The 26,153-nt window shown below is 41.9% G+C and overlaps 1 protein-coding gene across 2 annotated transcripts in view; it reads right to left on the bottom strand.

Annotated features, from left to right (window-relative positions):
- LOC137300598 (gelsolin-like) overlaps positions 1 to 26,153 on the bottom strand; it is a 59,559-nt gene that overhangs the window by 26,872 nt on the left and 6,534 nt on the right. For both annotated transcript variants that reach the window (XM_067969768.1, XM_067969769.1), the window contains exons 2-10: positions 16,683 to 16,884; positions 13,181 to 13,335; positions 11,199 to 11,360; positions 8,504 to 8,653; positions 6,980 to 7,066; positions 4,971 to 5,106; positions 3,532 to 3,620; positions 2,498 to 2,713; positions 616 to 749 (exon numbers count right to left, since the gene is read on the bottom strand). In XM_067969768.1, the coding sequence (XP_067825869.1) occupies positions 616 to 749; positions 2,498 to 2,713; positions 3,532 to 3,620; positions 4,971 to 5,106; positions 6,980 to 7,066; positions 8,504 to 8,653; positions 11,199 to 11,360; positions 13,181 to 13,335; positions 16,683 to 16,875 (1,322 nt within the window). In that variant the 5' untranslated portion in view covers positions 16,876 to 16,884. The remainder of the gene's footprint in view (positions 1 to 615; positions 750 to 2,497; positions 2,714 to 3,531; positions 3,621 to 4,970; positions 5,107 to 6,979; positions 7,067 to 8,503; positions 8,654 to 11,198; positions 11,361 to 13,180; positions 13,336 to 16,682; positions 16,885 to 26,153) is intronic.

Here is a 26,153-nt window from a genome sequence, read left to right as displayed (position 1 = left end):
GGGCAATAAATGGACCCTCACCAGCGTCTCCCACATCCCAGGAACAGAATTTTTTTTTTTTTTTTTTAAGGTAAGCTTGACCCTGCCATCCCCCTAACATTCACAGACATTTTTCAGCAAGGCCCACTCCAAGAATGAACAAACTTGCATTGATATAGTGCCTTTCACATCCTCGAGACACCCCTAAGGCTGTGCACAGTCGCTGAATCACTTTTGAAGCGTCTCCACGGTTACGTCGGCAAGTGCAGCAGCCAATTTTTACACAGCAAGGTCCCACAAAACAGCGAGTGAGAGGAATGGCCAACGAATCTGTATTTTTTTTTGGTGGAGTTGGTCGAGGGAGGAATGCTGGCCGGGACATTGGAAGAACTCTCTCGACTGCTCTTCAAATAATAACTTGGGATCTTATACATCCGGCTGAATTGGCAGAGGGCCCCTCGGTTTAACGTTTCACCTCAACCTCCGTGTGGCACGTGCCAGAGCGGGCACTTACCGTCCGAGCAATCAGGGAAACCCCAGAGAAGCCTTTTTGAAAGTAACAAACGCAAATTAAATATCCTATAGGAGTGGTAGGAAAATGTCCGTAGCTCATAAGAAAGCTTTTCAAGGGCTTACCAGTAATAGATGATATGACCCTGTCTTCCAGCGAAGGTGTACGCGTACAAGATAATGTAGCAATCTCCTCCGTAGAACTGGCCGTGAGTGCTCGGGTCGACTAGCACTTTGTCGCTGCCTTCGATGCGCCAGATCTAAAAGTTTCAGTTTGATTTATTATTGGTCCTGTGAAGGTAGCATTTTATCCCTTTTCTTCCCAGTTGCCTCCCACTACCGCACCCCGCCTCCAACCCACTTCCCAAAGGCAGTGACTCACGCTGGGAGTAGCGACAGCTACTGGCCATGCTTCATGTATGAGGCTGTTCAAACTACATTCAGCCCTTGACAGGTACGAATACACTCAACAACTTCCAGCAGGGGGAGCTGGGGGGGACAGTCACTGGATAGCAGTGCAATGGCTGCTCCTCTCTCTGAGCTAGGAGGCCAATTGTGGTCCCCTCACCGCCGTCCTTGCTGAGATTAGCTAAAGTAGCACGGACCAAGCACTGATCTGAAGGTCCCGCTGGTGTGTGGGGACCAGTACTGCACCAGGCCAACAGTGTGCTTCTGTTACTTTCCCAGTTCGACCACCCAGTCAGCTTTCATTTCCTGCCCAGGGTGTAGATGGACAACCTGCTCCAAACCATCTACTGCAAGGTGTGAGACCAGCCAACGATGACTCATCGTCTGATTCTTTACCTTCTCACTACGGCAGCAGCCGTTAAGAAATTCAGCATCAAGGCACACAAAGCCAACGTCCCACCATTCAATGGTGTCACGGCACCAATCCCTTACCTGTTCCTCCGGACCCAGTAAGTGTGTAAACTGGATTCACAATGTGTGCAAAAGGCACAATAAATGCATTTCATCCAAAGTAAAACAAAGTCAATAAAGTTGACAAGTCTAACTTTCTTTTTAAAAAAAAGTTAAGTTTGAGACAGAAATTTTACAGAATTTATCTTGCACACTTCTAACCCTCTGCCTAACAGGTACTTAAATATCTGCACTTACACTGTCATCTGGACCTCACATAATATAAAATCTGCTAGGCTCTTTTACACTGGAACACAGAGTAACTCACTGAGTAATGGGCTCCTGTGATGTACATTTACATTATAACATTTAGGCTCTGAAGACTCCTAAGCCTAAATTATGAGCACGCAATATTGATTTCCAAATATCAGTGGAGTAGCAGTGTCCTGAGAAAGAGGCGGGTTTAGGACTAGGGCAGGAGGGAGGATTGACTTGCTGGGCAAGGACAAATGTGGAGGGGGGTGGGGGCTGGGGGCTGGGAAGCAGCAGAGGCAGCTGAGCAGATGGTCTCAATCTTAGTGATAGATATCCATAAGCTCCTTCCACTTGCTGTTGGGTGACAAGAATGGAGGGGTGTAAGGAGAGATTAGTAGTGGAAATAAGCCGGAGATCATCTTTGCTCGCCAGGATGATCCGGGAGTAGTGGGAGGTTTTGGCAGAGAACGTAGCCCTATAGCGCTTGATGTGGTCCAGCTGGATCTGATGATAGATGGCTAAACCAGTTCTGCACCAGATATGCTCATGTCTATGCCCCTTGGACTTGAGGGAGCAAAGATGGAAACCATAGGGATGGGAAAGAATGAAGTTATTTGCTGGGGACAAAGACATTCAAAGGTGGCAGTGTGAGCGAGCGGTTGAGCAAATTGACGGGTACAGAAGTATTGTAGGAAATGGAAAGGCCAAAGGCTAAACAGTTGGGTTTGAAAGTGCACTTGTAAGTGACATCAAGCTCTAGATTCCGAGTTAAGATTCAGTTTCTTCTGGAAAACCCCTACCTGCTTCCTATAAGCTGACTTTGAAAATGAAGACTTTGCTGTAGTACAGTTAGTGCCTCTCCAATGTCACTATTAGTGTCGTGTTAGTGTTTTACCGTTTTCTCGCCGGACCCATCGTCCACCATTCCATGCTGGGCAGCCATGGCAGGAGACTCGTGCAAAGTTGCAGCATCAAAAGGCACTTTTTCAATGTTGGCGATTTGCCCAGAGATGTAGCAGGTTCCCAGTCCCTCAGTCTGATATCTGTCAACCCAGTTCTTGAAGAATTGCTTGAACAGTGGTGTCTCACCAGTCTCAGGCAGAATCTGGACCTAGGAAACATAATATTGAGATATTTACTACAGCATCCCTTTTTATCCCCTACATCAACTGTACATTTTACACACTGAAAATTGTCTTATTACACTTGTTAATGTGCCTATTTAATATTTTCAATAAAAGAGTGACAGCGAACAAAAAAAATAGCAGAAGGTATTGTGGGCCAAATTGCACTAAAATTTCTATAATAAGAAATGCACTGCAGATCTATCAGCATCTAAAAGACAAAGATCAGTTAATGCTTCGGGTGTGACTCTTGATCTGAGCCAGTGAAGAGTCACACACAAACTATTAACCTCACTTTCTCTTTCGGATACTGATTTACCTGCCGGGTATTCCCAGCATTTTCTCCATTGTTCATTTGTGCTTTTTTTCCTTTTGACCTCTACTAGTGGGATTATCAAGATGGCAGACATCATGTGGGTAAACATTATAGAACCACTTCTTACGTAGAAGTTAAATCAATTTTTCCTCTGGGTATTAAACAGCCAAGATGAAAATCTAATTGTTACAAACAGTAATAACTTCATTTAATATCAAATTCCTCTCACACTTGTGGGCCTTTGGATATGAAATGTATTCTACTTGTAAATGGGTTGAATTCTTGCCTGTTTCTAGGTAAATTCCAAATCCGTCCTTGGCAGTGAGCATCCTCAGGCTCAATTTTATCCCCCCCCACCCCCCCCAGACATTTTCCAGGTTATTTTTGGGAGGAATTTTACTAATATTTTGAAGGAAGTGGGGTTTGTAGCTGGAAGAGCTCAGAGAAGCTGCTGCCCTTATTTGGTAAAAGCACCCCAGCACATCCTACCTGGGTGTGTTTGGGATATCCCATTTTCGTAATAAAGTCTTCAGCACCATTCAGGGCAGCTTTCCGTTCTTCGGGATTAGCTTTTTTACCTTTAAAAACAAAAAAGGAAATTAAGAATGTCTTTCTCCTCACCTCACTAGAACTTTTAGCAATAATTTGATACCAGATCAAAGACCAGGAAGCTATCGGATTGTTGTGAAAACCCAATTGCTTCACTAATGTCCTTTGGGGAGGGAAACCTGCCGTCGTTACCTGTAGACCTGGTCTATATCCCAATGCAGAAGAGATCATCATGATGTTGCAGACAGATGTTGCAATAAGTGACCTCCTATTTCCATGACTCCAGTCCCACACCAATGTGGTTGACATAAACTGTCCTCTGAAGTGGCCTATCAAACTGCTACAGTTCAAGAGGGCAGCCCACCACTCCCTTCTCAGGGCACCGAGGGATGGGCAATAAATGCCGGCCTTTCGACTGATGCACACATCCAGGGAATGATTTTTTTCTTAATATATAAATCAGACAGTTGCAAGTACTTAATGCCCTCCTGCACCATAACTTTTGTTGAATTCAGCTATTACTCCCCCTTCAAACAGCAACACAGCTAATGCTGACCCCTTTCAATTAATACAGAACATGCATTCTCCATACATCAGAAATATTTCCTAGCTAGATAGCTTCTGAAGAACCCCAGTGAGGAGCAGATCATCATGATGTTGCAGATAGGTGTTGCAATAAGTGGCCTCCTATTTCCAGGCCACATAACGTCTCAGGATCTGTATCACTCTACAAATTCGCTTTGACCTGAAGTTAAAATGGGCGAGTGAAATTGGGGTGAGTGAGATTATGGTGCAGACGATGCACATCATTCACAGAGTGCAGCGTTGGTGAGTAACACTGGACAAAACATTAAATCTTCATTCCCTGCAGCACACTCACTTCATGCTAGAGGTCCCTTTACTGGTTTGTTTTCCACATTTAAAGGCCCTTTCACACATTATAACCACCCCGTTGGTTCCATACATGAAGGTCCTGCACTACCAAAATTAACCTAATCGACTCTGCTCAGCCAACACCTTCAGAGATACAAGTTTTTCCTAAATCTCCAAATCTGTGCCAGCACACCTGACTTCCAGCCTTGGTCTTTTTAACCTGCTCAGCTGGTTCAAAGTGTTCGCCCACTTATGCCATGACACGAATTCATATTCACTGGGCCAACTCACTGACTGTTCTGGGCCGCATTCCAATTATTTTTTTTTAGAAAAAAGCGAAGATCGGGTTTCCATTTTCCAAATTGGCTTCCAGAAGGGCAACAGAAAAGTGGAGACAAAGATAAGTTTGATGTCTCTTCCTCAAAATCGGGGCAAATGCTTTTAAAAGTGCCTTAAACCTGCAGTTAATCTCCAACATCACAACTCGCCGACTTGGTTCGTCTAACCTTTCCAGACGAAGATCTTCCCATTGGATCCATTGTCCAGGATGAAGCTGTCTCCAGATTCCAGCATGCTCTGTTTAAATGGATTCTCTGCAGACACCAGGCTTATCTCAACTTCACCACCAGAGGCATTCGAAACCTGTGAAGAGATAGCAAGAACATTAGTCAGAAGCTGATCAGCCAAGAGAAACATTCTATAAAAAAACAGAACTTTCTGCCTTTTTGGGGACACAGCCTCACTCAAATCTCCATGGTTGTATTAAAAGTCGATTCCATTGTTCCCAAGAATTCTTTTGTATTGTTGTCCATGATAAACCTGGAGTTTAATCTTCTCCTGGCTTTGAGAGGGAATAGAATCAAAGGAGATGCGTTTTACTATAATGACCTTTCAGGAACTCCTCTCTGTCACTAGGGCTGTAACAGCCCATTTATATTGCACAATGACCTCTACCTCCCTGATGGTAGAGGTGGTCTGTACAGGGGCAAGAAACCAAATTACTGATCTGTACGAGTGGACCAAGAGCTGGGGCTACCTGTTAACAGAAAAAGTGGCTGCAAGAACCACCTCACGTTCCCGGCAGCAACTGTTTTCATTTGGGATGGAACTGCTGCCTTTAGAGGAGAGCTGGAAAACCACCAATGTGAGGCTGAATCAAGAGCACTGCTGTAATATAAAGGGGTAAATAGCATGAATCTCCATACTGTTTGCTATGCCAGACCTGAGAGGTTACACCCATCAGCAAAGATCAAGCAGGCTGGGGCTCTTTTCTCTAGAAAAGAGAAGGCTGAGGGGTGATTATGAAAGAGTTTGACAGGGTAGACGTAAAGATGATGTTTCCATTTGTGGGGGAAGACCAGAACTAGGGGTCATAAATATAAAGTAGTCACTAATGACTCCAATGGGGAATTCAGGAGAAACTTCTTTACCCAGAGTGGTTAGAATGTGGAATGCACTGCCACAAGGAGTAGTTGAGACAAATAGCATCGATGCATTTAAGGGGAAGTTAGATAAACACACAAGGGAGAAAGGGAGGGTTATGCTGATAGGGTTAGATGAAGAGGGGTGGGAGGAAGCTCATGCGGAGCATAAACATCGGCATAGACCAGTTGGGCCGAATGGCCTGTTTCTGTGCTGTACATTCTATGTAATGTCATTACAGGTTTTACACAAACACTCCACAAGGTATGTGACTCACTTGGAGGATTTCTTGGCATTGGCTCAGATTCAAATTATGATGTAGCAAAAATGCTGACCCTACCGCACGGTCAGATGCACAAGAGGTTTCCGGTTCTCTCCTAGGGTCAACATTATGTGGTTTAATAAATTTAGTGCTTCACAGACTTCACCAGTCCTGTCTTTTTCCTAGTTGGATGCCCATCAAGTATTACTACACTATCAGTTCTTATGCTTGATATTGATACAACAAACATGTCCCTGCTTCTACTGAAGGTGTTGGGCAACACAGGCCAGCAACAGTACCACGTGTACCTGTGCCAACAGAGGTCAGTATAATCAGTGTCCCAATGCCAATGTTAAATGTGTCCCCTCCCCACTGCACCCATATCAGTACTAATCCCACACCAGTATGACATGTAAAGAGCAGCAAAATTCTACTAATTAAAGAATGAATTGGGACCACTCCAATCACAGTTATTAGTAAGAAAAGAAAGCCTATGTTGAATTACTAGGACAACTTCTGGACATCTTTTGTAATCTTGTGAACAGCTGACGACATGCAAATACAGATCTGAAAGGTAGTATTCTGAAGAGCATGTTACTCACAGTTTGATTGCTGGACAGGGGCCCTTGCTGCCTCAGCAAGTGGATGCACTATGTGGAGTAGTGCAGGGCTGTTTAGATCAGGTGGGTCTTAGCTTCCAACTCTGGTCTTATTGAGTTAACTCATTTGGTGATGAGAGGGTGAACAGCTAGGGTTGATCTATGAAAAGTCTATTTGCCATATACCATTCCTAAAAACTTAAATTTAAAAAAAAAATGTTGCAGTTAGTACCTTATACAATTTAGCCAGCTTTCTATTGGATGCATCAGTTTTAATATCATCGGTTCCTTCTGGCAGATCTGGTTTTTGTCCAAGAACCTAAAAACGAAGCAACAACAGTTACCAACCAGCCAAAAACCCAACAAACAGTTACAACCAACCAGCCAAAAACCCAATAAACAGTCACAACCAGACAACAACAGATGTGGATGAAATCTTTTCTCCACACCGCTGTATCTGTTGAAGGATTCTTCCTTCCACGCTCCCTTCAACACTCGTCCCTTTAGCCATCATGGACAGCTGTTCCAAAGCTCTCATTCTGCACATCAGTTCCCTTTGAATGTGAAAATTCTTGCTTTTAAAAAAGGCATTTTAAATGGCATGTTGGGTATCTGCACTGATTGAAGTGGCACTGAGCCATGCACACCAGACTTCAAATACTAGTTAAGCACTTAGTTAGCTGATCGCAGCTAAAGTAGAGGTGTGACAAATAGGCCCCAACAACCATGGGCTGGAGAGGAGGTGGCAGGGGATTTTTTTTTAAAAATCAGCTCCTGATCACTATCCAGAGGTAGCTGCTGGAAATGGAGCACATGCCAATATTTGTCAAGGATAATACTGGACTGGACTGCGATGCTCCATCGTCCAATAGGTGATTGACTGTCAGGTCCCTCACCTAACATGGCTCATTAAGATGAGGTATTGGAGGTAGTTGAGTAACTGTGCTCATCATGGCTCAACACCTACAGGAGGGGAAGGAGATTTAGATAATAAGAGACATTCTGGATTACATGCACGCTGAAGGAGGCTATGCCCCTTCACCAGTGTTCAGCATTTTCTCGGGATCCATTGCAACTGTGAGCATTTTTTTTTAAGTTAGGTTCAGCTGTCGTCAAAAGTAAAAGAAATTCTTAGACAGAGATATATTGATCTAATTAAATAGAGCAAACCACATTACATCAACAGCAAAATTCTGCAGATGCTGGAAATCTGAAATAAAAACAGAAAATGCTGGAAATACTCAGCAAGTCAGGCAGCATCTGTGGAGAAAGAAAGAGTTAATGTTTCAGGTTAATGACCTTTCGTCAGAACTGGCAAAAGGTCATCGACCTGAAACATTAACTCTCGTTTCTTTCTCCACAGATGCTGCCTGACTTGCTGAGTATTTCCAGCATTTTCTGTTTTTATATCTCATTACAAATGCCCTTTTCCCTGGAGTCCCCACACTGAGGAGGGTATGTGGATGGGTAACTTGTTCCCTGGCTTCCACCAACATCAATCTGACTTAAGGTGAATGACAGATGTCCACACCCTGATTTTCCCTCTCTCCCTGTCCAACGTCTGCTCAGGACCTCTCTCAGCAGGACCATCGAGTGGATCAAACTTTCACTCTCAACCACTCTGGTGACACCTGGTGGGGCTTCAACAAACGACATCCAAATAGCACAAGGAATTCCTATTTTTAATTCACCTTTTTCTATTAACAATTTGTTGAAAATGTAATGTCACAGCGGTCTCGAGCTGCCCAAGCCTCACCTCAATCAGTCTTTCTGACTCACTTCCTTCCTCCACCACACGCACGCGGGCACGGCCACTCCTCTCATTGTCACGGATCCCCTTGGCTACACATGTGGCCTTCATCCGTTCAAACCTATTGCACTGTGAGCCACACCACTGCATGATTTCCTGAAACACACAATACGGGGAAAAGTGTATGATTACAAACATGGGTGCAGTTTAATGGTTTAAAAAAAAAAATCAACTGCTCAATGACGTTTTAGGTCATAGATCAACACATCACAAAGCATCCTGTCGAACGAGGCAGATCACTATACTGTAATGCTGTCGCACCCTTTATGCTCTTTGCTTGCACTTTGTCCGCTGTGAAGCGCTTTGGGATGCCCTGAAGCATGAAGGACTTCAACTAAATGTAAGTTCTTTATTTCTTTAGATGAAGTCAGACAAATGGTGTCAATAAGAGCTCATCAGGGAAAAGATAAGCTAACCCACCTAGTACATTAGCACGTAGTAAAACGTCCCCAGCCGTTTCACAGGAGTGTTATCAAACAAAATTTGACACCGAACCACATAAGGATATATGACAGGTGACCAAAAGCTTGGTCAAAGAGGTAGATTTTCATGAGTGTCTTAAAAAGGAGAAAGAGGGGTAGAGAGGCAGGGAGGTTTAGGGACGGAATTTCAGACTTAGGGCCTAGGCAGCTGAAGACACAGCCGCCAATGGTGGAGCGATTCCAGGTTAAAAAAGATCTAGCTTGACTGTGATACCCCATCATGGTCAAACAACCTTGGTCGCATTCACTGTCTGGGCTCAAATGAAAAATGGCCTCTTGATCAAGATGCTAGAAGGTTGATGTATGGTTCATTGGAGACAATGTCTTCAGGAGAGGAAATGATGGGTGAGGAAGTGAGTTTGCAGATATCAAAGTGGCTATAGATTACACTACTGATACTGAAGGGACTATTCAGTGTTCCGAGTGATCAATAAATTACAATGATCACATTGTTGTGGAAAGTGTAACCGTCATTACCAAGTGCACAATGTGGGTATGGATCAAATGGGGCCTTTTAAAAACTGCGTGATACTACCTTACAAGTGTTAAATAATGAATACACTTAACTTCAGAGAATAGTTAGCACCTCCTATCCCTCCCCAACCAGTCTAAAATACAGCATGAAGGAAAGACAGCCCTGGCTATTAGGTGGTGAAATACTTCAATTTTTTTTTTAAAAAGACAATACAATGGTAAACAATAAAAATAGACAACTTAGGTCTATATTAGAAAAACATCCAAGTAGAAATGGAGGCGAATGCTTTTGTGTGTTCACGATGTGCCCACGAGGTGTTATTGTAAAAGGGGTTTGGCACCAGGAACTTTGTTCAACTGCAGTAAAAATAAATGAATTTGAATGTACAGTGACCCCTGACCTGCTTCATGTTATGAAGGGGATGGAGCACTCCTTTAAAACAAAACGCTATCTGATACTCAGCAGCTTGTTACCAGCCAGATCCAGCTACTACCAGTCACAAAGGACATTATTAATTTAATAGATCAAGTCTCAAACATGAACTGGTGTGGGGTAAAAAGCAATTAATAGGTTACGTTAAAGGAAGCAATGTTCCGAAGCAGGCGGCAGGTCCCCTTCCCCAAGGGACATTAGTGAACCATGGAGGCTCTGACCTCAGACGGTATAGTGACCACTTTCAGCAGGATTGAGCCACAAGTTGTTAATGATCCAACACAAACACAAATCTGTAAAGAGAGAGAGGGCCTCAACAGCTGCATCGAGGCCTAGGCCGCAGATCAAACTTGCTGGCTCTCAATCCCAGGGGGACGCAGATGACTCAATTTGCACACAAACATTTCAGAAATTCAAGTGACCATAATTTACAATGGAGATCCTGAGAAATTTCCCCTTCCCTCTTGAGCTTGAACAGTGACACAGCTTAGATCGTTTTCTCACTCTATAAAGCACTTATTTTGGGAAACTTGCTTTTTCTCTAATGGCCCTCTATTATATAAAGAAAGTCACCTTTTGAAAGCCTCTTCCTTTAAGCATCATTAATGTTTCTTTCATCAGCTAACTGCAAAGGTTAAATAATCCCAGCTTGCATGCTTTTTATTCAATATACACAATTCTATTGAATATTCATTAACAGAACAATCTTTTCACGGACACAAATTTTGGGTCTGGGTCCTAATTTTTCTTTTCGTTCCTATTATTGCATTTACTTTGAATGCGCTTCTAAAGGAGAGGGTGGAGGGCACTATTAATGCACCACCTGAAGTGTCACACTGGAATTTCATTCCATTTAAGTGCAACAACTGCCACAACTATCATATGTCAGAATACTCAACGGAGGAGCTGGCTTTTCAACAACATTGTCAATGGAGACAGAAGGCTACAAAAAAAGTGTCTGCTCCCTGATTGTGCCTCTGACCAGCTGTTTAAAGCATAAAATGCAGGAAGGCAAGGAACAACAGCAGGTAGCTCCCTGTATAACATTTGGTGTTATGTGGTATTTTAGATGAACAGAATTCCTTTTAAGCTGACATTTGTTAAATGCACTAATAACAAGATTTAACTGTTGGTGTTCTCATTCCAGTCTCAGAACACCTAATAACAAGATGACCTAACCGTTAAACAAAATGTGCAATGTCTGTCTTGGTAACAAAACAATATTGGTTGTCTGTGAAACTTTAGGACTCACATTTCCCAGGTCAACGATGAAGCAGTCTCCTTTGTTGAAGCTATCCCAGGACAAGGGGACCTCCATTGCTCGCACCACTCTGCGGCCCTTCAGATGGAGCAACCGTTGCACAGTTACTTCATTGGGCACCACGTGGGAGAAGCCGGACGCAACCCCACCAGCCTGCAGTGAAACAAGGGAGTGCAAAAAAATTCAAGCAAGCAATCAGACTGTAGTCTCATTGACGTTCAAAGCATTTGGAGTCATTCTTTTATAACACTTATAAATCTGTAGCCCTCAACAGATTAAAATGCTATCACTATGAATGACTTGGCTCTCTTATGGCAGAGTACAGGATACCAGTCAGAGGGTAGCAAAGTCTCAAGTCTCTAATAACTTACAAACTCACACACCCTCACTGACAAGTTTTGCCAGTTGTGTATGGCAACGTAGCCCCTTATTTCAGTGACTAGGATAAACTGACAAGATCAATACTGCCCTGTCGAAGGGCGCCTCCTACTGGCTAATCGCTGAGGAGCGAAGGATAATGGATGTTTACAAAGAACACTATCTCCGAATGCAACATATCTCAGCATAGCTTAAGGAGATCCCCCCCCAGCTGATGTCGGAAGCCACCAACTTTATGTTGAGCAAAAAGCTTCAGAGCAAAATGCAGGCTGCCATTTACATATAATTAATTATAAAACATTTTAAAATAGTTCACATAACTCTCCAATTTTAAAAAGACCATATACTGACCCACTCTCTCTCATCCGAATGACTGATCAAAGAGTGGCAATGACAAGGGTCTGGGAGTAACAGTCACTCAACCACGCCCTCACCCACTGTGTGGTGCTGGGTGATCACAGAAAGGGTCATTGATTTTCATAATAACTTTTACTCATTGCCCTTTTGGAGAAGGTAACATTCCTTCTTTTTTAAAATTATTTTCTTCTGTTCTCTCCACCCAAGTTATGTCGCGTTGTGCTGCACACCATCCAGATTGAGAATACAGGAGGGAAACATGCTCTTAGACCTCCAATTATATCTCTCTAAACCAGTGAATGCTCCCCTGCCCCACCCCCTCCCAACCCAGCTGCAGTAGGGAATTTGGCTGTGTGGGATATGGGGCAAACCCATGTGCTGTTTGTTGGTGCTCTGACAATGAATTTTCTCATAATAAAAACAGAAAATGCTGGAAAAGCTCAGCAAATTAGGCAGCACCTTTGGTCTTCGGCCTGAAACCTTCACTGTTTCTTTCTCCACAGATGCTGCCTGACTTACTGAGCTTTTCCAACTTTTCCTGTTTTATTTCAGATTTCCAGCATCCACAGTATTTCGCTTTCAATGAATTCTCTTTCCTTTGTTTCACAATCTTCCCGTTATTGTTCATTGAGAAAGAAACGTTTAAAAAAAAAATCATGGGAGTGTCTCATTCCTCGGCTGAGATTATGCATATATCCACTTTCCTCAGTTCCCATCCTTGTCAGCCCCTCTTTAATATGGGGGTGGGGTCATTATTTTGGTTACCGGCCCATGGCAGCAGAGTCTGCTGTCACTGGCTCCTGATTGCATGAAACAGATCACGCTGGCGTAGAATAAACACAATCCTGTACAGAACTCGATCATCTGTCAATAGCCTTCAGCTTCAAAGACCCTGCTGGAAACCCTCTCCGTACAATTATCAACACTGTTGATGTACTTTACTAACTCTTGGCAAACACCATCATTGGTTTATTTATATTGATTTAGCTGGTGTGCTCCTGGTTTGTTTCTTGCATTGAAATTTTGAAAGTAAAAAGTTTAAAAAAAATCTTTTTTACTGTTAGGGTGAGTAACAAAAAGATAAGAAGTGGTTAAGCATTTGTTTGAGAAATTTGTCAAGGCAGCACTTGAGGCCTTGCAGTTTGCGTTGTACACCAAAGCCAAAATCAGAACACTGGCCTCATTCATTGATAAGTGTTGAATCAAGTTATTGTCTTACATTACGGACAAAATTTTACCTTGTACTTGATACCAGACTTGAAGTTGCCCAGGAAGACATTAGACTCGTGGCCCTGCACCTCTCTGTGCTGGATGGGTTTTCCATTAAGATAGTCATCCATCTGCACAGTGAATATGGCAGCCGCTCCCTTCTCATCCTGGGAACATGAATCTCCTGCTCATCAGAAGGAAAAAAAAATATTAGGGCTGAAACTATATGACACACTGGCTACAGAGAATCCTCTGACCAGCGTTGACAAGGGACTGACATCCCTTTTGTTTTTAAAACGTGCAAAATGGCCATTTTATTTTATGAACCCAATGAATCACTAAAGTTTTGGGAACTCACATTTTTCAAACGTTACTGAGTGTGCAATTGTGTGAACAAGAATGAGAAAATAGCTAATGACGACACACAGCTGCAATAATGATCCTTTCATGTTCTTATACAGCCAATGGACCACGAAAACATTGTAAATGGCACTTTTTAAACTCAAGTCACTGCAAGCAAATTATGATGTGGAATACGCTGTCAGGAAGGGCAGTGGAAGCAGATTCCATAGTAACTTTCAAGAGGGAATTGTATATATACACACTTGAAAAGGAAACATTTAGCAGGGCTATGGGGAAAGATCAAGAGAGTGGGACTAATTAGATAGCTCTTTCAATCAGCCAGCACAGGCACAATGGATTGAATGGCCTCCTTCTGTGCTGTAAGATTCCCAGTCCTGGGGTATTGTGGAGTGTTTATGCTCGGGGTGGATGGCCCCAAATGTGCAATGGGAGGCAGGGGGGGGGGGGGAAAGAGAAGTTAGGAGTACATTAGAGGTAGTGAACTCATCAACCAAAAATAAGCTGGATGAAGGTAAGAAAATTGCATGACCCATAAAGCACAAAGGCAAGGCACAAATATCACTGTCAAGTAGCAGAGCAGGACACACGATGGGACGTTGCAGTTGTAAAGGATATATGTGCAAAAAAAAGTATTGGAGAGAAATGTTAAGAATGTAGCCAGTAAGGTATTAGGATTGAAAATAGCAGAGATAAGCAAATTAGAATGTACATGCCATCATTTGGAGGTGAAGAGACAATGTATTATTGGAAGCAATTTCCATGGGTCAAATCACCATGTTTCTATCCACATTATTTTTACAAGGCAAAATTGGAAGGTGTGGTGTGGAATGGCAGTGAGCTCAGATTACAAAATCATATGAGGAAGCTACTGTGGAGCTGTCTAGGTGGGAGAGATTGGAAGGCATGTCATCTGTACAAGTTGATATAGGACAGAGGCACAACCTTGTATAGAGAGAGTAGAGGGTGGAGGGGGATATCAAGGACAATTCTAGTATTTGAAGTGAAGGGGGAGGGGGGAAGGGAATATACCACATGCTTAAAAAAAATTGGAAAGGGAGGTGGGAAAGGAAGAAACATACCCCCCTCATTTAGTGGTTCAGCGTATGGTATGTTCCATACTATTCAGATATTCGATGATTTGTACAATGAGATATGTGCCCACACACAGTAGTTACATCCATACCCATAACACAGCACGTAATGATAAATGAAATCCCCATATACAAGTGTGTTACTTATTCATTAACTACCATCTGCTCTCCTCACAGAACATGAACACTGTCATCTTACGCCCAAATCAGAAGAGCATCACCATCCCCACTTGAAGTAATCCCCAGCACAGATATACACTGTGCAAGGAGAAATAGCTACTGGTGTTAACAAATCAGAGGGTGAGGCACTGGGCACGGGTCATGGCGGATAAAGCCTGCTGATGTAGAGCCGATATCCATCATTCGGAGTGCTCCACTTAGTTGTGTGGGGATGTCTATCTTAGCAGGTCTGCTTTGAAATGGTGGCCAGTATAGAAATAGGACCTTACTGATATGTCACTGGTATCCTGGCATAGGACAATGGAAGGTGGTGATAAATTTGAAACCTCAGGACTTATTAAAGCCATGGATACAGTCACAGCCTTTCCACTGAACGCTCCCACTGCTGTAAGAGGGGCTTTGGGTCTCAACTCCCAAGTCCAGCTTCAACCTACATGGAGAATGACTACAGATAACCAAATGGAAAAAGATTCCTGAGACCTCACTGATTCTATGTGGAGACATCAGTGGACACGGTGAGGAGATACTCTCCAGCAGCAGGGTATTAGTCGAGCTGCACAGGAGCAGCTAGTTGGGACTCAGGTCAGTGACTTTTTCATGTCGTCACACAGGTCTGCATAGGTGACAGTAATCAATACCAACTCCTGACAAAGATCTGTAATACTGTTGGAGGCACATCAGGATTAGTCAAAGAAACATGTAGCAGGCAGTCTAGATTCCCTGCAGCTCATCACATGGCTATAGAACCATTCACCAGTGGTGCTGGTTCTAGGGGAATAATCAGTTATAGGGCGCACACACAAACAGCATAGAAAAGGTCACGGCACAAAAGGAAATGCACCAGCAAAACACATTAAACACGTACATCACTACACAAGAGAACAAAATTAATTCACTTCTATTGTATCATGCTGTCTGTGATTCCTCCATTGTGTAGAAGAGAAAGGATCAGTTGTCCAAAAGACAAACAACCAAATTGGCCGACTCCCGAGATGTCCCTCGTTGGTTCTATGAGGCCTCTGACATTAAAGTTCAGGGCAATGGTGGTATTCAGTGCCACAAATAGTGAACCGCATGTGGCCAACTGCTCCTGCAGGCTTAATGGATCAGATGTGGATGAAAAGAAAAAAAAATGCAAACGTTGGAAATACACAAGTCATTTGAAAAAGGAAATGTTTCAGGTGGGTTCCTGCATCAGAACTTTTGATGGAAAGAAGACTCATCCAATCTATCTTTCTCTTGCAGATGTTCCCAGCACTTTGTATTTTAGGGGTGTTGTGGTGGGGGGGGGGGGGGGGGGGAAGGAAGGGGAGGACAAGATTTTCTCTGGTCTCCAAGGAGCCTGTAGCCATGAAGGGATTTCTGTACGTCAAGTAAAGCATCAGAAATATTAGAAATGTTTTCACAACCTATTGTCAGGTTGAAATTTCTGTGTGTTACAGTTAATGCGCTGGTTAATACATTTGCTTCAAATGCTGGAGAGATTTTTAACGAAGTCATTAACACATTTAAATTAAATGAATTAACTTTCTTAAATAGGAAGTTGATGCAAATGCATTAACCAGTGCACTAAAAATAGAACAAGGAGGGATTTTACCTACAAATTACCAGTAATTTGCAAGGAATTAAGTTGACCCAAATACTTGAATTGAGGCTCGAGGTTACAAAATCCTGCAGCAATGGGTTTAATTTCTTGGCCAGTGTTGACGTGAAATTCCACTAGTTGCATATTTAAAATAAAGAATTCTATGCTCTAGGCTTTCAATCAGGCAGCATATGGCACTCTCTCTGAATTACATTCTAAAGCAAGAAGTGACAACTATAATACAAATATAGCAACAGTATAGTATGCAATCACAGAATGCAAACAATAAGAGGTATAAAGATTAGCACTCACCCAGCCAGAAATGCAGGTCATACTGCAGATTTCCAGACCGCTGTTTAATGGTGCGCATTACAAGATAGGCATCTCCTGTGAAGAAGTCTCCATAAAGGTTTTTGGGCACAGCGACCAGGTCCAACTTTTCAACCCTCCAGATCTGCAGGCCAGGCTCCTGTCCAGCATTTTCAAATTCAGGATGGTAAACCATTGTGGGAACCTAAAATTAATCAGTAAGCAGTGTAAAACAAAGATCTTTCTTCCTCATCACAGTTATCTTCAACTCTTTAGCAAGGTAAAACCAATATCCAAAATCCTGACGTTATAATCAGAGTAGGCCCCGTGGGCAGTGGGAGATATAATTCTCAATAATAGGCAGTTTTTAAAAATGTATTTGTTCTCAAGATGTGGGCACTGCTGGCAAGGCCACATATATTGCCTGTCCTTTGTTGCCCGAAGATAGTGGTGGGCCTTCTCCTTGAACCACTGCAGTCTTTGCGTTGATGGTACTCCCATGATAGGTAGAGAAATATAGGATTATGACTCAGCAACAGCAAAGGAACAAAATGTACCCATAAAGCAGCCCCATTCACCATTGCTGAGTTTTGGATTTCCTCACAGATGGTTGGGCTGATGAGGATAGATATCTCACAAAACACAAGGATGAGGTGTTCTATCCTCGATCTCTACACAATGGCAAAATTTGTGGACTCCACGAAAGTATAAAAATGCAGATGAGAACTTGGGTTATAACAAGTATACCATGTTGAAATTTAATACTAAACTAGAAATTCAGTTTTTATTTTATTCCCAGATTTCTACAAATATAGGCTTCTCATATGGATTTTTTCCCCATTGTTTTCCATATAGTACATTTATTTTTGTACTTAATGTTTTCAATAAAGACCACTCTTATGGTCACAACGTCACCAACACTTAGCATTACGATTGTCCTTGCGTCATAAAAAAAAGTCCAGACAAAAAGCAATGTTGTAACTTGTTTCTTTAGATCAGAAGGTCCATAGAATCTGCAACAAAGATCTCAGCTTTTGTTGCCTGAAATATTTGGAGGAGCCTCATAGCTCTGTCCCATTAGAAGACTTTTAACAGCAAGGATTTGAACTAAAAAGATGCCCTTGTTCTTGACATTAAAGAAGATCGTCCATGGTTAACTTGGCAGAAAATTGTGTTGAAATGCAGAGTCTAAATTGTTTATACCCCTGTGCCAGAATGCTCAGGGGGACCAGCTGCCCTGCTGTACAGAGATTCAAACCACCCCGCCATATGGAGTCAGAGAAAATGGGGCCAAGACTTATAAAAACATTCCAGGCACCCTGGAATATTAGATATCTCTCAAGTGAAGCCTTTTCCACAATATATTGCTGGGGTTGAAGGATGGAGCATGTGGCTCAGTAGAAAACACTTGTGTACACAGATAAGTCAACTTTTTTTTTTAAGATATGCACTCTGTGTACATTTACTGACTAGTGTAAAAGGCAGGATAGAGGGAATATAAACAAAAAGGTGGTAGTAAGATGGATTCATCAAGAACAAATGGCTTTGTTCGGCCTAACAGCCTTTCTCTGTTCTTGATGAATTTACATATATTACTACATTAATTGATTACATATTTAACCAAAATAATCATGGCAAACATGTCCAGGCATTGCCCATGAAATGATTGAGAAAGAAGCACGCACAATTACATTTTAGTGGCTTTGCTACGAATTTTAATTTCTAAAATTAATAACTACGTCAACAATATCAGTAGATGGAGGTTTTCAATCACTAAATGCCAGCAGTAAGTGACGCAAATACAACAATTGGCTGGATAACACGTTTAACTAAAAAGAAATGTAATAATCTTTACAAAATGATGGGCTCTTTTAATGGATCAGAGAAACGTGTGTAACTAAAGCTCCAGGATTCAGATGCAACGTAAATACTACATGCAAGCTCAAGCAACACAGTGAGATTTTAACTTGCCTGCCTATGGGCCAATGCTATGCCATTATGCTCTGTAGCTAAATATTATCTATGAGGCATGAAAGTAATTGCTTATTTTTTTTTGGGGGGGGGTGGGGGGATGTTGAAAGAGAAACAGATTTTGGTAAATCTGAGTCCATCAAGATGAGGAACGTTAAGTGGTGGAGAAAAAAAATACACTTTCTACTCTGCCTTCAGTGTCTGCATCAATCACTCCAAGATGAGGTAGAATGTGGCATAGATAAAAAGCTTCCTCTACTCTAACCACCTCAGAAAAGCATTCCTAATGCAACAATGTGACTTTTCCATTTCCCACCTCAACCTATAATCGATCTTGGCAACACTCTTAATTCAGTATCAAATTTGGTCACTTTTGCACTTGGATTAAGAGCTACGCTTACACAACACGAGAGTAAATGGCTTTGAATTAATTTGAAGAGGGGAAATTCAGTAGGCAAGGGCTATAGACTATTGTGTACTCCATACAAGAGTCAAAATTACAAATGCTACCCAAATTTCTCCTGCAACCTAGTCAGTCATTTGGTATTGCTTTCATCATTGGTCAACAAGGGCCAACTAATTTAAAGCTCAGCCACACAGATGTTCTTTGCTCAAATTCTTAAATAAATCATTAAGAAACATTAACAATTACTGCCCACAGCGCAGTAATTATTAACACCCAACATTGCGAGCGGCAGGAAATAAAGTTTAAAAGTTACGCAAACACACTTTTGAAGATGAGACTTCAGGTCTCAGCGTGCCACATTCTTTTGAGCAGGAGACAGTCTGTGCCTCCAATTTGGATTCAAGTCCATTGACAATGCGAACTGTAAACAGCACAGAGACCAAATATGCGGGTGTATCCTAAACTTTATAATTGCTTCCAAAAAGTGTGTGTATAATCTCTCTCATTCTTAAAAGATTGGTTTTCCTCATGTGCCCCCGAGGCATAGATTGGAAGGTTGGAATTTTATGCCTATGGGCACCGGTGAGCTATCCCTGGGGACCAGCCAAGTTCTGCTTTCAATGGACGGTACTTCAGTATCACAACATGTCCCCCAATGTGTAAGGTTATCTTTGGCACCGTATCACATACATACAAGAAAAAAAATCATTTGGTTGAAAATGTTAACAATACTTATAGAAACAAATATAATTTGCTACAATATTGGAATTGCCTCCATTAAAAGAGAATTCCTTCTCAAGTGGGTTCTCATACATTCATACTGCAGTGATGTGAATTAGATGGCAGACACACTTCAGTGTTATTATCCTTAGCACATTTAGAACAAAACTTTAAAAAAGTGCCCACCTACAGCTCCACTGCCATCCCCAACACCCGTCCCTCCTTGTTCAAGGTGGCTACGCTGTATTGCCTCACTATTCAGCTGTGAACTTGGACCTATGGTGAACAGTCAGAGTCCCTGGTGTCTAGGTGGCAGTTTGATTGCCTGCCCAGTCTATTTCTTTCTGAAGATATTCTGTCCTAATCATACCCAATGATCCCTCCTTTATTACCATTCATTTGTGGCTCTATGATGGGCAGGGATTGAGGGAAAGGCAAGGTGGTTTGTTAACATGTAGGCTTGAGGCTGCGTATTTTAAGCCAGGAGAAACAAGGAGGATTTTGGGGGGGGGGGGCGGACTTCCCAAGTCTGCCACCAGTGTAGTCTCAGGTTGCTATTTGTATCAAGAATATTTTTAAATTATTTTTCTGCCCATCCTAATTATCTCAGAGAGGTGCAGATATTGTCATATTCAAGTCAGTTCACCAAGATGAAATTCATTTCAGATATAGTTGATTGGTAGTAAAAATAAGGTGAAGCTATCCATTTGCTGTAGAAACCTGGAGGGCTTTACCCTGTTACTTTCAGCCTTCTGGTTTTTTCACGAGAAAGTTAATTCCAACACACACACACTTAGTATGGGCTGTTTAATTGAAACAAGTTGCTTTTTCTCTCATAGTTCATTTAGATCTGCAGATAAGTCTTATTTAATCCCTCTACACCATTCCCCTCCTTCCCTTTCTCTTCTTTTTCTTCCCCCCCCCCCACCCCCTCTCCAAAGCTATCTTTGGCACGAAAGCATCGCTGTCTATAAAACAAAAATTCAGGACAGAGAATTAACAATGAAACAAAAAGCACTGCATTAATTGCCAGTCCTCACCTCGACATATCTTAAAGCTCAAATACTCTCTCACTCACGGCTCTCATTGGAAAGGAGTTGCTTTCATCTCTGGGCGAGCTGGTCCTTCCTCGAGGTGGGATGCAAGTGTCCCACTGAAACTCGCTGCCCTTACATCTGGATGATTTTAGTGTTGATCATCACTGGGTAGAGCAAACATCTCTGTAGAATTTCCCCTTTCCCCTCCCTATGGCCACCCTCTTCCATCCTATCAAGTTCCCCTTTGAGGCAATGTTCATTCTTTTGTCTCCCATGAAGTCTGCCATCAACTCAACACTTCAGTATAAATTTCAGATGTAAAGCACAACGCAGCCAGCAGCCTCTGCTTATAAAGACTGCAGACATGTCAATAGGCAGGCTAATCTTGTGAGCTAACTTTGGAAACAGATTAGGAGAAAGGTTTACATGCTGCCACAAAATCCACTTGAGTCAGCTGTTCGCTTGCCTGGGGTACATCCTCATTGGCAGAGGGAGCAGCCACATCAATAATTTCATTCCTAATGGCACAGAAATCATTGCAGTAAGACATGGCTACTCCTGGAATGCCTCCAAGCACAAGATTCCTTTTTCCCCAGCTTCCTCCTCAGAGACAATTATATAGTCATGAGGAATTCAGACTTTTTTCAAAGCACTTGATCCAACAAAACTCAATCAGATCAGTATTTCTGTTTTAAAACCTTCGCCGAGGGGTAAACAAAGGTGGTTACAATTTCAACATGGGGGCGTTCAGGTTAAACGGGAAATTGGAGATGCGGTATTGAATGTAAGACAATCTCAAACTGCAGCACACACACACAAACCCTTTTCACTGGCCTTTGTGGGAATGTATTTAAAGAAAATAAGAACCATAGCAAAAATCAATGCAATGTAAAATATCTTTTTCAGCAGGAAGGTAAAACATTGGTATAAAAAGGGGCAGTGTGTTAAGTTAATATGTAGATTGACATCCATCTAGAGGTTTGATATACTGCCACAATAAATCAGCCCAAAAAGGAGTTACCCAAGATGCTTTTTTTTTTGTAAAAAAAGGTGGGGGGAGATATAGATGAACATAGGACTTGAATTAGATAGTTGCCAAAAGCCACTCAGTACAATTTGGAGCTTATAAATGAAATGCACTGTGATTCAAACTTGCTGATTAAAAATTGTGGACTCTGCTCCTGTTTCAGTGGAACAGGAAGCACTGCTTAAAGCTGCAAAACCATGCAAATCAGCACTGCACCTTGCAGCTTTTAAAGTCCCAATGGTAATAGTCCTCTGTCAAAATATCCTGTTCAGGGTAGAAGGTGCTTAAATGTTAGTCTCATCAGTCACTACCTCAATGCATGGCACAATTAGAATGCCACTCATTGTTAATTGCTCATTTGTTCCAGTTACTGAGAACAAGCATTTTAAGAGCCTTACTTGTGAAATTGGACAGTAATATTTGCTTTCAGAGGTACCAATCCAAGAGGGGAAAAAAATTCCAAACTACATATTTAAATAAAAGTAGCACTGACCTGTAATTACTTCAACATATTTCCCCTAATGTTTTCCCCTTCTGTGGATGCACTTTTAAAAGACTTTCATGGTTTCAATCATTAGAGACCCCCTCCTTCAATGTTCTAAATGGCTGCCTGGACATTCTACCAATCTTGCGATTATGAGGAAGCAACAGCAAGCCACTGGGCAGGCATCAGACAGACATTTTGAGGGCATTGACTTAAAACTAGGCGAGTCCTCTGGAAGCTTAGGTTTGTATATGGCTCTGCCACAAATTGTATTTATCCCAAAAAAAAAGGGGCAACCACCATCACAAGCCTACAATGAATATTAGACAGAAATTACAGCACAACAGGCCATTCAGCCCAACTGGTATATACTAGTGTTCATGCTCCACACGAGCCTCTCCCCCCCCCCCCCCCACTACCAGCATAACCTTATATTCCTTTCTCCCTTATGTGCATCTATGCTATTCGCCTCAAATACTCTATGTGCGTTCCACATTCTAACCACTTTCTAGGTAAAGAAGATTGTTCTGAATTTCTTATTGGATTTATTAGTGACTATCTTATATTTATGACCCTTCGTTTTAAATGCCCACTCAAGTGAAAACATCTTCTCTACGTCTACCCCAGCAGACCCCATCATAATTTTGAAGACTTCAACTAGGTCACCCCGCAGCCTTCTCTTTTCTAGATCAAAAAAGTTTTCATGGATAATGAAAGCACAATAAAATTCCTTTGTCTCACATACTGACGTACCACAGCCTCAAGAACCTACCAAAGTCACTGTTTGCGACGTGCTGTTTGCAAAGGGTGTTTACTCGGTCACAATATTATTGACCCTGACCTCATACCTGTGGGATTGGAGTACAGCTTCATGCTATAACTGGTTACTGGGCGGAAAATAAACATATCATTCTGCAGCTTTGTCATCGCTTGGTACTGATTCGCACAAGTGAACAAGAAAACAAACAGCACCTGTGGGAAGCAGGTCAGATTGCTTCACTCTGCTGGGACAACACCTGTGGCTACACAGTTATCACACAACTAGGAAAATTACCTGTTTGTTACCACGAAATGCATGACATGGTACAACACCTGGCAGTTTCTACAGAACTGTATAATTTTGTCTGCTGTAAAGCACTCTCAGCCAGACCTAGCTTTCAGCTGAAAGGGTTCCAAATAACATGTCTGCACCACGGGAATGTTTAACCTTGTGAAGTAAAAAGTACAATTGTGTAAAGCCACATCCACTAAAAGGATTAGAAGATTTATATTTTCTGTCTAGCAGCTGCTGCAAATGTTTCCCTTTGGGCTCCAACAACTGCAAGCTTAAGAAATCAAGTTTTACCCACACAAAGTAAAAGGCCCTTTGCTGCTGAATGTTAGAGTCTAATTATCTAGTTTCTTTTTCTCTCACACAATAATTCAAACATTGCCTATGTCACAGGCACCATAAAAATCTCTACAAGCAAAGGTGATGGAAAACCAAGTCCTAGCCTTGCCTTGCTGCTGGTCAAGAGATTCTACTTATAGCTAACTTTTAACACAATGTTTAAACAAAGTTTAAGGATATCACAGATTTGAAAAAAAAATCTCTACTGTTCCTAGCTCAAGTATGCAAAAGGTTGAAAATATATTAGGGGCCCAAATTTAAAATGCTGCACCTTAAGGTTTATTAAGTTAATTTCTCGATAAGGTAAAGATTGATTTTTGGTGGAGAGGGAGCAGAAATGGCTGGTAACAGCGACAAGAACTAATAGAATCATTTACATTATCTTTGCATAATCAACTAATTCCCCCAGTCTACCTTTTCCCATTTCATTATCTTGATAACTTGCAATTCTCAGCTGTGTCCAAGGCACTGAATTCTGATCAGTGGCCAGCTTTATTTACTGAAGCTAAATTACTTGGTTTGCGGTTGTAAACCAGCCATAACTAACCTGTAAATTAGTGGGTCTAACTGTAATTTAATTGTAAAAGATAAATTACCACACTGGTAAGCGTCAATCTGTGGTGAAAGCCCATAGTGCTAGATAGAGCTCAGCAAACGTCACACTAAAATCAACAAGGGTTCAGCAGTTTCAGCTTATAACTAACATTCCAGCAGGCTTGACACTGGAGCTGAATTGGGCTGTCTGCTCACTTCAGCAGCATTGTTTGAGCAGTGAGGTGCCAGAAGAGCAGCCTGACATTTTTAATGTTTTTTTAAAATAAATGAAGCAGCCACACGATACTGCATTCAGGGACTCTCTATTAACCAGATTTAGCTACCCTCAGCCTTTCACAGGAATAAGCACCTCGCTGCCACTAACTGGTTTAAACGGTATCAATTATAATGTTTTAGTCCAACAAAACGTGGAGTAAAACATTGCATTTCTGATGTACAGATATGAATTAAAGAGGGTAACTGGTTAAAAAGATGTCTGCTATCATTTGGTTATCTTAGTGCCATCCATTATGAAAGTAGTAGGACTTTTGCAAGGAAAGTCAATTTCACTAATCATGAATTGCTTACTCATGGCCTTGGAGAGGGTGCAGAGGAGCATCACTGCAATGGTACCAGGGATGAGGTACTTCAGTTATGTGGGGAGACTAGAGAAGCTGGGGCTGTTCCCCTCACAGCAGAGAAGGTTAAGGGGAGATTTAATAGAGGTCATGAAGGGTATTGATAGAGCAAATAGGGAGAAACTATTTCCACTGCCAGGTTGGTCGGTAACTAGAGGACAGAGATTTAAGATAATTAACGAAAGAGCCAGAGAGGAAATGGAGAGAAGTCTTCTTTAAAAAAACACAGCGAGTTATGATCTGGAATGCACTGCCTGAAAAGGGTGGTGGAAGCAGATTCAATTGTAATTTTCAAAAGGGATTTGTATGAATACTTGAAGGGGGAAAAATTGCAGGGCTATGCGGAAAGAACAGGGGAGTGGGACTAATTGGATAACTCTTTCAAAGAGCCGGCACAGGCACAATGGGCCAGATGGCCTCCTTCTGTGCTGTATGATTCTATGTCGCTTTACTCTGTTTTTGGGCCCCTCAGGTCCTGCCAGTAACAGAACCAAAGTCCTGGGGTGATGGATGGAAGTCAGTAGATGACACATAGAAGTCTTTTGAAAATTAATAAACATCTTTAGCTCAGTCCTGCAGACCAAAATATTTCATTCTGCAGTAGCTGTGCACCAGGATTTCAAGTGTTACATTTCAGATGATGCCATATAGGCTTCATTAACTACACACTGGTTTGATTGCAATTACTTTATAAAATACTTAAAATGGGTCACCATGCATCACTAACTTTCTAATTCAGGGGTATCCAAATGTTTTATCTTTGAGGGTCACATGGAGTTTTCAGAGCCACCTATAATGTTTAAATCCATGTTTGCATTAATTTTCATAAATCTCAAACTGGTGACACCAAAAGGTTGTGGAGTCCTGATTTAGGATTTATCCACCAATGAAGCAATAGTATACGTGTTTCAATTCTGCCCCAGAATTGAAACAGGTCAGATCAGTAAGAAACAGTTATCATCAGGATGTGACTAATAGGGAGTTAGCTTTGAATTGATTGCAGGAAGTGCCTTTTTTAAAAAAAAACAGCAACTAAATCTTGTGACCCAAGAGATATGCCACTTTGCTCCTTGGGAGTAGATAATACATTGTGCATTTTATGGCTGTGCTGTCCTCCTCCTCCTGATTTGCCTTGAGCAACACTATTGGATCCACCAGCAGTAGACAACAATTGTGGCACTTGGTTAACCATTACAGTACATATGCAATTGACATCCATCTGGAAGGATGGGACATGACAAGTACCAATAGTTGTCTGGGTTTCATG

The sequence above is a fragment of the Heptranchias perlo genome, chromosome 31 (genome assembly GCF_035084215.1).
Source record: "Heptranchias perlo isolate sHepPer1 chromosome 31, sHepPer1.hap1, whole genome shotgun sequence".
Classification (NCBI taxonomy): Eukaryota; Metazoa; Chordata; class Chondrichthyes; order Hexanchiformes; family Hexanchidae; genus Heptranchias; species Heptranchias perlo.
This window is presented reverse-complemented; position numbering and strand designations above follow the sequence as displayed.